Here is a 12,416-nt window from a genome sequence, read left to right on the forward strand (position 1 = left end):
ATTTTCTTGTTAATTTCATCCACTGTTGTTATGCTAAAGAGAGAGAGAGAGAGAGAGAGAGAGAGAGAGAGAGAGAGAGAGAGAGAGAGAGAGAGAGAGAGAGAGAGAGAGAGAGAGAGAGAGAGAGAGAGAGAGGGGGAGAGAGAGAGAGGGGGGAGAGAGAGAGAGGGGGAGAGAGAGAGAGGGGGGGAGAGAGAGAAAGAAAGAGAGAGAGGGGGGGAGAGAGAGAAAGAAAGAGAGAGAGGAGAGAGAGAGAGAGAGGGGGGTAGGAGAGAGAGAGAGGGGGGGAGGATAGAGGGAGAGAGAGGGGGAGGATAGAAAGAGAGGGGGAGGATAGAGAGAGAGGGGGGGATAGAGAGGGAGAGAGGAGAGAGAGAGGAGAGAGAGAGGAGAGAGAGAGGAGAGAGAGAAGAGAGAGAAGAGAGAGAAGAGAGAGAGAGAGAGAAGAGAGAGAAGAGAGAGGGTGGAGAGGAAGAGGAAGAAGAGGGGGGGGGGGGGGAGTGAGAGAGAGAGAGAGAGAGAGAGAGAGAGAGAGAGAGAGAGAGAGAGAGAGAGAGAGAGAGAGAGAGAGAGAGAGAGAGAGAGAGAGAGAGGATAGGGAGAGAGAGGGGGAGAGGATAGAGAGAGAGAGGGGGGAGGACAGAGAGAGAGAGAGAGAGAGAGAGAGAGGATAGAGAGAGAGAGGGGGGGAGGATAGAGAGAGAGAGGGGGGGATAGAGAGGGAGAGAGGAGAGAGAGAGAGGAGAGAGAGAGGAGAGAGAGAAGAGAGAGGGTGGAGAGGAAGAGGGAGAGAGGAGAGGAAGGAGGGAGAAGGAGAAGAGGGAGAAGAGGGGGGGTGAGTCAGAGAGAGAGAGAGAGAGAGAGAGAGAGAGAGAGAGAGAGAGAGAGAGAGAGAGAGAGAGAGAGAGAGAGAGAGAGAGAGAGAGAGAGAGAGAGCTGTGATTGGTTTTCATGTACTTTCTAAGCCAGTGTACCATAAAAGCCAGTTACTCTGCCTTACAACCAGAAAATCTGTGATAATGATGGAGAGACCTCAGAGAACGATTATCCAACCTTCAGTGCTTGCAAATATTGCCTATGCTGTTATTATTAATGACATGCTGCCGGGGAATATTCTATGCTCATTTTTTTCATTGTCTTATAATTTTCCCCAATGCTGCTGGGGAAAATGAATAAAAAATGGGGAAAATGCTGTGCTCATTTTCTATATTTTTGTGAAATGTCTCTGCACACAGATGGCTCGGCTAGTGCTTAGCCGCAAAGGAGTCAATTAGTAGACCTTGTGACCGTACCTGATTTGAATTGGCGGGAAAAATGTATTTTTACTAGTGCTATGAATATCGATGGTGTTATAAACATTAGTAACAGCAAAATAAAATGAAGTAAATTATTTTTGTAAATCAAGGAAAAGGGTGAACAGGCGAGACAGGCAATACTCGTCATTGGCTCATTGGTGACTTAGTACAGTTGTAGCCATGTATGTGTAAAAACAATTAATAAAGTAAACTCAAATTGGGCATGGCATGTACGTACAGGCCATGCCCATTGGCATGGAGTTAATATTCAAACGTTCTTTATGTCATGACTTCTCAGCAATTCACATCTCCTTATCATGAAGCTTTTTTTGTCTTGTAAATATCATAATTTTCTTTTTCCATGCCACAGTATATGAGGTATTATAAATTTTTTCATCACAAAACCATGTGTCCCAGTATGCATTCAAATTTGTATTCAATTCAAGTTCTTTTATGTTTTCCATTCTGAAAAATTTCAAAATGAAGTTTGATCATAACAACTTCAGAGTAATCAATTGTGGGCATGACTAGATAATCTACACTCAACTTATCCTAACAGCGATATACCTCTATACCAGAAAGAGAGAGAGAGATAATGACAATTCACTTAAATGGACACTGAATTATTTCTTGCCGGTAAACAGCACTACACTGGTCACTGTTTCCAATGCTTTCCAATATTTTTTTGCATGTATTCACTCTGGCCTCTGAGCTGCTCCTAAAAGTCTCATCTGGATCATCTCTGAAATGTTTGGCTGCCCCTAACCTTACACATGATATCTACTAGTTAACTAGTAACTGCACAAAGAAGACAATGAAGATCATCAATTAAATAAATGGGACATAAATGCAACTCCAATACTATAAGGTCTAATTTTCTGTGTCTGTCACTAAGGTAAACAGCAAAATAATGTCACTGCAGTATGACAACACAGAAGGGAATACATATATAAAATCATGCAAGTCATGCCACTTTTTTCAATATTTACATCTGCAAGTGATGTTACATATTCCTTTATAAAAGAATAGAAAGAAAGAAGGATGGGAATGAAAGAAAAAAAGAAAAAGAAAGAAGGAAAGAGATAGAGAGAGAGAAAGTTACTTTAACCCATTACTGCTGTGTAACTGTACAATCAACTGTAGTTTCTTTGTGAATTTTGTTTGCAAACAGATGGTTCTTCTTCTTTATGATTTGCGAAGTTCTAGCTTCGCCAGGGCCTTCTAAATATGGCCCGGCTCAGATGGTTCAGCAAGTGCTCAGGCACCAAGGAGCCAACTGGTATGTCCACATGACCTCACATGATTCCCCCATTCCTTGAGGTTTTAGGATTATTTATTCTTTTTTCTAATGCCATCAATATGGATGTGGTTAATATCATTATTTATATTGTGATAGCAATAATAATAATAAAAAAGTCTCCTAAAATCAAGGAAATAGGTAAACAGGTAAGATAGGTAGCACAGTAATGGACTCCATGGTGATTAGGTACTTATGAAGACAACTGACACCTGTGATCTACTTAATGTAACCACCACCTCAAGAAAAAATATGGCTCGAGGGGTGGGTAATGTGAATATGCCATCATGAGAAGAGTACTGGCTCCAGGCAGGATGCTATTTCCATGCTCAGGATCCTACTCTTGCCTGCTATGACTGGTGGTGCAGGTTGTATTACAGAAATTTGAAAATTTGAAAAAAATTTAAAATGATACAAATAACAGTGTTACTTATTGTCATTCCTACTGAACTGAGTTATGAACTACCTAGAGGGAAGTCTATTACCATCTGGATAAAACTAATCAAATGATACATATACATATACATATACATATATATATAAACATTAGAAAGCTAAAAACAGATATGCAGAAAAAGAGAGAGAGAGAGAGAGAGAGAGAGAGAGAGAGAGAGAGAGAGAGAGAGAGAGAGAGAGAGAGAGAGAGAGAGAGAGAATAACATTGCCAAGGGGAGCAAAGCACACGTGTTTGTCTGCGCCTGGGAGAGTGGCCGCTCAAGTAGTTCTAAGCCCAATGCCTGTATTTTGAGCCACGTGATGACAGCAAAGCATCTGGATCCAATGGGTTAATAATAATAACAATAATAATAATAAAAATAATAAAACACTGGTCATAACATGTAATTTTGGAATTCTGGCACCATCAGATTAAATGTATTACCAAAAATGTATTTAAATGATACAAAAATAAAACCTTTGCAATCACCAAAATAGGGATAACCTGTAATAAAACCAAACCAAAAAAAAAAAAAAAAAACAAACTCTTTCAAGGCTCATTTGAAAGTTCATTTTACCCCTACTCTTTATGGGAAATTGTTATTAACACATGTTATTGACACATGATAATGATTACTGTGAATGTAATTATTTATGTACATACAAAAGGCAGTATTAAGTAATTAACAAATATAGAACATTCAGAGTGCTCACCAAAGACTGTGTTAGGCCTATCTGTCATATTGTTAACTCTATGCTGCCAGGGAAAATGAATAAAAAATGGGAAAAATGTTGTGCTCATTTTCTATATTTTTGTGAAATGTCTCTGCACATAGATGGCTCTGCTAGTGTTAAGCCACAAAGGAGTCAATTAGTAGACCTTGTGACCTTACGTGATTTGAATTGGCGGGAAAAACATATTTTTACGAGTGCTATGAATATTGATGGTGATATTTTTATTATAAATACCATAATTACTATAATCTTATAAACATTAGTAACAGCAAAATAAGATAATGTAAAATATTTTCATAAATCAGGGAAAAGGGTAAACGGGTGAGACAGGCAGTACTCGTCCAAGTGTAGCCATATATGTGTAAAAACAATCAAACGAGTTCTTACAGTGGCCATAGTGCGTACGTACACGTCAAGCCTGTTGGCATTGGGTTAAATGTACCTGAAAGGCAGTTTTTCCACAGAACTACTTTCCCTGCACTTTTCTGTACTATTAAAATTCTGTAGGTGTTGTTTGCACAGCTGGTTCATTGTATTGAAACAAATGTGTGGTAACTGTATCAAGCCCTGCAAAATGATAATTTAGTCATGGATTCTACAAGTATCATCACATAATGACTAAACTTACAAAGGCCAATCTATCAATTTTACAAATTATTTCTCCACATTTCAACAGAATTAAAAAACAAACAATGTTCTTTCCAGTAGCATATATCCCTATCAGTATCATCAGTAACATACGAGAGATTTAATCAGATGTACGAGAGATTTAATCATGGACTGATAAAACGAAAGTTGAGAGGAAGCAAATACTGCAAGTGTAATTGAGTAATATATTAACCCATTGCCGCCAGGGAAAATTAATAAAAAATGGGGAAAATGTTGTGCTCATTTTTTATATTTTTGTGAAATGTCTCTATGCATAGATGGCTCTGCTAGTGCTTAGCCATAGAGGAGTAAATTAGTAGATCTTGTGACCTTTCGTGATTTGAATTGGCGAGAAAAATGTATTTTTTACTAGTGCTATGAATATCGATGGTGTTACTTTTATTATAGACATCATAATTACTCTAATATTATAAACATTAGTAACAGCAAAATAAAATAACTTAAATTTTTTTTGTAAATCTATGAAAAGGGTGAACGGGTGAGACAGGCAGTACACGTCATTGGCTCATTGGTGACTTAGTACAAGTATAGCCATCTATTTGTAAAAACAATTAAACAAGTAAACTCACAGTGGGCATGGCATGTACGTACATGCCATCCCGTTGGCAATGGGTTAATTGTTGATCATGACACATCTTAGCTTGCTGTACAATTATACCCTTTGCAAAACAAAGTTTCTTGTGGATTTCATCTATTATTGTTACTTTTCTCCTATCATGATACTTGTGGATAATATTCCATAATTGTTCTATGGCTCTTACTTTGTTCACCAGGGCGTAAATAATGTCTGTGATGTGTAACATGAACATATCAATGCTTATGTTATAAATGAAAGTTTGAATTAATAAACATAACTTTTTTAAATTGGACTCCCATAGCTTTATATATATGTTATGTAAGCCTATGGTATGTATGTATGTATATATATATAAATGTAATTACATATCTACCTCTCTATATCATTACATATGCTTTGGGGCAATTTCAAGTTTATTATCAGCTGCTGGCAGCAAATCTTTGACATTTTTCCAGTATTTATAATTGCCACTATCTTTACCCAAACACTGACTATATCATAATCAAGCCAGCATTAGGTGTGCCGACTGCAGCTCATGAGATTCATCAGCTGTACCAATCCGTCTCGCAGAAATCATGAGGGAAGTAGCTTGCCCAGGCAATTTAATGATGTGGGTACTGAGTGTGTGCTTCCTCACACCTTCCCTGGAGACTGGATTGTATATGGCTGTACGTAAACTTTGCTATATAACCAAACAGGCTTTGGTGGCATAACAGTTTTCATATAGAGTTTATGTGAATGCAAAATTAATTTAATGGTGTTTAAAGTGTTTGCCATTCACCATTTCAGTATCATTGTCAACATCATTCTCATGCATAAAAACAAATAACAAAAAAACAGTACTAAATACCAAAATTGCCTTTCTGAACCCATTACTGCTGGGGATGGCTTGCATCTCCATGCCATGCACACTGTAGTGAGTAGAGTTTATTAATTATATTTACACATAGATGGCTCCACAAGAAGTCAATCACTAGCCTACCTATCTTACCTGTTTACTGTTTTCCTTAATTCTAAGATATATAATATTTTATTTTATACTGCCAATAGTATTGTAAATAACATTATAATGATCACAGTAATAACAGAGCTGAAATTAATAACATCAGAAGAAGAACAAGAAAATTCCCACAAAAACTCAAGGAAGGGATAATTCAGGTGAGGTACTGTAGCCTATTAATGGAGTCCTTGATAGCTGAGCACTTGTGGAGCCATCTTTGTGCAAAGACATTTCACAAAAAAACTACAGTGTACATTACATGTTACCAGTAGAAATGGGTTAAATGAAAGAAGCTAGTTTGGCTTAAGTTTAGCTTCTGATAAAATGTTGATAGCAATGAAAATCTCAAGCTGAATTTCTGAAGGTTAAAATCATCACTGGTATCTAGAAGACATGTGGAAGAAACAAGAGGGATGACTCTATGCAAAAAAATGAAGGACAAAATATCAAATTCAGAGGAGGATATTGGTAAAATGACAAAGGAAAACAATAACAAATGCAAACAAACATACAAAAGAGAGAGGGAGTAAAAAAAGAACAATCAGAGAGAGAGAGAGAGAGAGAGAGATGGGGGAGGGGGGGAGACAAGAGGAGGAAACAAAAAACTTGGGTGCTCAACTTACCTGCCTGCTTCCTCTCCTGTGAACCCATCATCAGTCAAGAGTGATGAGCCAACTGCCTCTCAAACCCTTGCACGTACCAATTTTTTTCACGCACACTTCACGACAAACACTTGCTGCCACCGCACACCCCAGGCGCGTACTGCTGCCTTTTGATATTTCTTTCCTTTTGATATGTTTCAACCTTTATTCTTTACCTTTCTTACATTTTTAATAACTTTACTTAATCGTTGCCCCCATACTGCCCTGATTTACTAATGGTACATTTCTGAGACTCACATCTTTTCTTTTTCATGATTTTAGTTATGAGCAAACTACTTTTCAAATCAGACCAAAAACAAATATCAATTTTCAATTCTTTTCATATCTCAATTTCTTACAGCAGCATTGGGTGACCGTTCACTGTATTTTTTCCCTTTTCTCATCATGACATGGGATCTTGACTGTTTCACTTTTCTGTTATATCATTTCATAAATTGTCACACGATTACCAAGTAATCTTCCTTCTCCTGCATGTCAACCTCCCTTATTGAAGCAATCATATTTGAGAATTCTTGAGCTTAGCATAAAACAAACTTGCATCTTTATTAAAACAATACTTCAGAACAAGGACTTGTTATCTTGTACTATTTCAGGATGGTTCAGGAATGTCAAACTGCTTTTGCTGTCTTTTTTCAACATTTTACAAAGTACAGCTTCATTTCTTTACATCATCAAAACATGAGATCAGTCTTTGTCTTATCATAAATGATTATTGTTAACTCAAATGCATTTCTCCTAGACACTTTTCTCAAAAAATCAGTCTGACACTTAAATATACACAGCAGAGATGTGTTAAAAACCTTTCTACATTTACCTATCACTCTTATATTAAAAAGAAAAGAAAAGAAGAAAAAAAACAAAAAAACACTAAAGAGGCACTTTCAACCCGTCACAATCATAATCAAACTGACACTTCCCTTTTTCAGTTTTTTACACACACATACTCAGTTCTGCAAAAGTACCAGGTACAATGATTTTTTTTTCTTTTTCATTCTGCACAGTAGTGTCACTGTTGGTCAAAGAGGCACAGGTGCTGTTAGCAAGAAGGCAGTTCTGTATCATAGAAACCTGCACCATAAATGATGGACGAGCTTGTGAATTAGCTGATAGAAGAAGTGTGGTCTCTGATCATAATAATCATCTGACATACCAGTGACATCCATGGGCAATATAGAGGCTCAAGGTATGGTTTAAACGTTACAGCTGTGTGATGGTTGAGCGTCTGAATCTCCACTAGATCAAAGCTGATGTCAGGAAGGGCAACACTGCACCAACTGAATGATCTTCGTAATTCATGCCCAGTGAAAATTCTGCGACTAACTTTAAACTCACATTATTGCAATTCAGCATGCACTCTTGTTATGCTCTTGAGGATTAGTCTGAAGAATTTTATCTTCTTGAGAGTCCATTATTAAGTGAATACAGCAACTGTACTTTTAATGATATCTAATAAATGTGTGACCTTCTTCCTCTGATGGTATGCTTTACAGAAGATACAAAGCTGTTTTCTTGAAAATGATTCCGCAACATTCACAGTCCAATTCTTTCTTGACCTCTTGTAGTATGTCACAAAAAATGCTTCACAAAATACAGCACCTATAAATTAACCTAAGACACAACAATTTAGAAAATGCATCTGTAAAGTACCATGAGAAATTTTCTTTGACAACAATTGAGGTATCTGTTGTTAACTGTTCAGTAAGGGTAAAAAGTAGCTGCCATACAAAGAGATGAAAAAGATAATACAAGACAGGTCTATTCCTATTCATGTACATGGATTTAGTAGCTACGACACTTAAATTTGTACTGTAGTTACAAGGTTCTCTAAAATTATGTGGATCATGACTAGCAGTTGTACTATGAAGACAGCACTTAAAGAGCATACCCAGTATACCCATTTCTTAAGAGAGAAAACAAATGAGTGATGCATATTATCTTCTATAGAATGCCATTCATTTGGTATTATAATGAAACTGTTTATAATTTCTAGTAATCCAGAAATCATTTTCCTCTTTGATAATTGTTTTCACAATAAAACAAAAGATCTACAATCTCTAAATCAACGATATATTACATATTGATTAATGTTGAGACTAAAGCACCCAATCAATTTTTGATCATACTTTTTACAGGTAATGAAATTAATCTTGGAAAGTTAAGAGGGGAAAATGCATGAGCTAAAACATATGAAGAACAATTGAATATGGCTTTCCTATTCACAATTCACAATCTACACTAAATCATATTTCTTAGAGGAGGTAGAAGTCAAAGAAAAGAAAAAATCTTAAGGCACACTATAATAATATCTAACAAACTAATTTAATAAAAAGTGTTTTAACCCTCCTTTGTAAAAACAAATAAATAAATAAAATGTAAGAAAATGAAAAGAAAAGTGAGTGAAAGAAAATGAAGAGGAAATACAGAAGTGCTTCGGAGAGTTTTAGGTGAGTGCTCAGGACACAAAGGGTTTCCATTCTGGAAGTGTGACGTGACAGGTACCATGCTGACGGCCATTCTATCTTTGACTGAGGAGTGCCATTGGAAGGCCTGGAGCTGGGCATCGAGGAGAGCTTCTCTGAGGTCCTTTTGTGTTGCTGAGCGACAAGGCTATTTGCAGAATGCTAACGGTTGCATTTGGGTTGTGCTTCTTTCTGGGATGTTGTACTACTTCTTTGAGATCCTCTTTCCATTTCTTTGTGTATGCTTTCTTATAATTAATCTCTGTGGTGTGATTGACTGGATCTGGTGCGAGTGATTAACTGATTTAAACATGGATATGAGCAAAAGAAATGAATAGCTAATAAAACCAACAAATGTATTTTATGTAGTCATTAAGGCACTGCTTATTTTAGTCCTTTTTCTTTTCTGATTTTCAGGTAACTTTCAGTTTGAGCTTTTTTTCTCACGAGCAATAGTCACAAAGTTTGCTCACAATCAATCTCACAGCCATAAGTGCACTGGGTTTTTGTGTCCATGCAAATAATCCTACTACGAGACGACGGGAGACACACAGAAAACCGACGAGGAAAAAATCCATTTCTCGGAATTGGCAGTGGTATTTTATATTTTTTACACATCAATCGACACCAAATCTGGGCCCAGGGAGGCAGGGGAACTATGAGAAGACTCTCGCCAGTAGGGGAGAGGGACAAACGGCAACAGAAGTGTGGCATCAGCGGCAGCAGTAGCAACGACAGAAGTGAGAGCAGGAACGGCAGTGTTGGTGACAGCAGTGGCGTCAGCCCTAGGGAGGAGGAGCATCACACGGTCCTCGGCAGGATCGGTCCTCGGTGTAATAGATCTATCCTTTTTCCCCTTAAACTCTAACACTGTAAATATAATGGGTCACGTTCAACCCTCATACTGACCTTGGAGTTATGTTCAGTCTTGCGACGCTTTGACCCTATGAGGAGGAAAACAGACAAAAGTAGCATTAGCCTTTCACTTACCAAACTTCATTAAATAAACCTTGTCATATACCCATTCCAACAATGATACAGGCATTGCAAACCAATGCATGACCCCTAATCCATCACAGGAAGTCCCACAAACAGAGAAGGAAGAATATTTTTAACTGAACCAACCTCTTGAAGACTCAGGAGGTTCCATCTTGTTAGAGGCTGAAGAAGCGTTGGATGTGACACTGCTCTCCCTCTCCCTCTCGGCTCCACCCCCCACTAATGCCCGGTCATCTCGCTCTGGGTCCGCATAGTCCTCATCATCATACTGCCAAGTGAAAATTAATGATACATATGAATAAATAAAACACAAATAAAGGAGAACAGTGAGTAGCAATATTAATATACAATTTGAATATATACAATAATGTTGTAAAAATTTGCTAGTTGACTTTAATTTCATCAGAATGCATGTCATAACCATATAACTTTAGAAAAAAATGAATACCTTGGATTTCTTTGATTCTTTGGATCTCTTTTTGGGCTTTTCTTCTCGTTCCTCTTTCTTGTCCTTATCCTTCTTTTCCTTCTCCTCTTTCTTTAGCTCTCGGTCTTCGCTCTTTCTCTTTTCACTTGCTTCTTTTTTCTCCTTTGACACTTTACTGAAAAGAGGATATTAATCATTAAATTTAAGAGAAGAACATATGGGGGAAAAAAAAAAAAAAGGAATCTTAAAGATCGAGCAAACAGAAACAGGGAAAAGACCCTGACTAACCTTGCTGACTCTTTCTTGATCTCCTTCGCCTCCCTGTCCTCCTTGCCCTCCAGCTCTCCATTGGTAGTCTCTGAAGTCTCCATCTGTAGGGGGATTGTGGGCTGTCATGCTGGGTCTCGAAATATGGCTCATCCTTGTCATGAAAATTATACAAGCCAGTGTGTGTGTGTGTGTGTGTGTGTGTGTGTGTGTGTGTGTGTGTGTGTGTGTGTGTGTGTGTGTGTGTGTGTGTGTGTGTGTGTGAGTGAGAGTGAGAGTGAGAGTGAGAGTGAGAGTGAGAGTGAGAGTGAGATTGAGAGTGAGTGTGAGAGTGAGTGAGTGTGTACGTGTGTGTGTGTACGTGTGTGTTTGTGTACGTGTGTGTGTGTACGTGTGTGTGTGTGTGTGAGTGAGTGAGTGAGTGAGTGAGTGAGTGAGTGAGTGAGTGAGTGAGTGAGTGTGTGTGTGTGTGTGTGTGTGTGTGTGTGTGTGTGTGTGTGTGTGTGTATGTGTGTGTGTGTGTGTGTGTGTATGTGTGTGTGAGTGAGTGAGTGAGTGAGTGAGTGAGTGAGTGAGTGAGTGAGTGAGTGAGTGAGTGAGTGAGTGAGTGAGTGAGTGAGTGAGAGAGTGAGTGAGAGTGAGTGAATGAGTGAGTGTGTGATTTCTGTAATTTTGTGAGTGAGAATTTGAGAAATGATGAGACCAATGAAACATGACAAATAAGACTCACCTTGACAATCTTTTCATTCTGCTCTACCACCTCCCCACTGCTCTTCATGTCATTTGTTGCCGTTGAGCTAGACTTCTCTGAGGCCCCGTTCACAACCTTTGCCGCCTGTGGCCTCTTTGGGACGATGTGGAAGTCTGTCTCAGGCATGAGGTTTGGCTTTGCACCTTTTAGTCTCCCTGAGTAGCTGTTTGCCAGGACATATAGGTCATTCCTCCGATTTCTCTCCTCGTTTTTCACCTGCAAAAGGAAGGGGGGGGGGGGAGGTGTTATTCCTGTGGAAGATGTCTCAATAGTGATGCCTGAAGTGGGGGAAGCAGCTGGGGAAAACTGAGTGCAAAACTCAATAAAACATAAAATACTATTATTAATTTTCACAACCATAAAAACAAAATCTAAGGGAGGGGGTTATGAAGTTGAAGGATAAAATCATAAATGTAAAAGAAATTTGAACTATAAAAAAAGTCTACCACTTTTGGCTTTGAAGATTACCTTCTCAATCCTCTTTTCAATGACTGCAGCGAGGTTTGAAATGACAGGGAAGCGTTGCAAGATGCCCTGCAGGATAAGGATGGCGTTGCGTATCTGGATGTAGTCCCCACTCTCTAGGCAGGTTACCAAGGCCTGTTAACCACAGAGAAATTATAGGCTGTTTCAATGCTTGAGTTAGTCACCTGCAGATGTTACTCTTATTTGAAGATTCTTATTAGGTTACATATTCATTATATTTCTTTTTAAATTTTAATTTTTCATTCCCAATTTATCATCCAGATCTTTTGCTAGGTTTCCTCTTGACACTAAACATTCCCTCTCTACAACTTTCTCTAGCTATGTTAACCCTTTCATTGACGTCATAACAAACCACTC

At 38.2% G+C, this 12,416-nt stretch overlaps 1 protein-coding gene across 1 annotated transcript in view; it reads right to left on the minus strand.

Moving 5' to 3' along the window:
- LOC125030961 (THO complex subunit 2-like) overlaps positions 1–12,416 on the minus strand; it is a 56,052-nt gene that overhangs the window by 27,179 nt on the left and 16,457 nt on the right. Inside the window, exons 22-27 of the mRNA XM_047621383.1 lie at positions 12,042–12,173; positions 11,553–11,789; positions 10,844–10,926; positions 10,577–10,730; positions 10,255–10,396; positions 10,039–10,073 (exon numbers count right to left, since the gene is read on the minus strand). Of these exons, the coding sequence (XP_047477339.1) occupies positions 10,039–10,073; positions 10,255–10,396; positions 10,577–10,730; positions 10,844–10,926; positions 11,553–11,789; positions 12,042–12,173 (783 nt within the window). The remainder of the gene's footprint in view (positions 1–10,038; positions 10,074–10,254; positions 10,397–10,576; positions 10,731–10,843; positions 10,927–11,552; positions 11,790–12,041; positions 12,174–12,416) is intronic.

Source organism: Penaeus chinensis, chromosome 2, assembly GCF_019202785.1.
Source record: "Penaeus chinensis breed Huanghai No. 1 chromosome 2, ASM1920278v2, whole genome shotgun sequence".
NCBI lineage: Eukaryota > Metazoa > Arthropoda > Malacostraca > Decapoda > Penaeidae > Penaeus > Penaeus chinensis.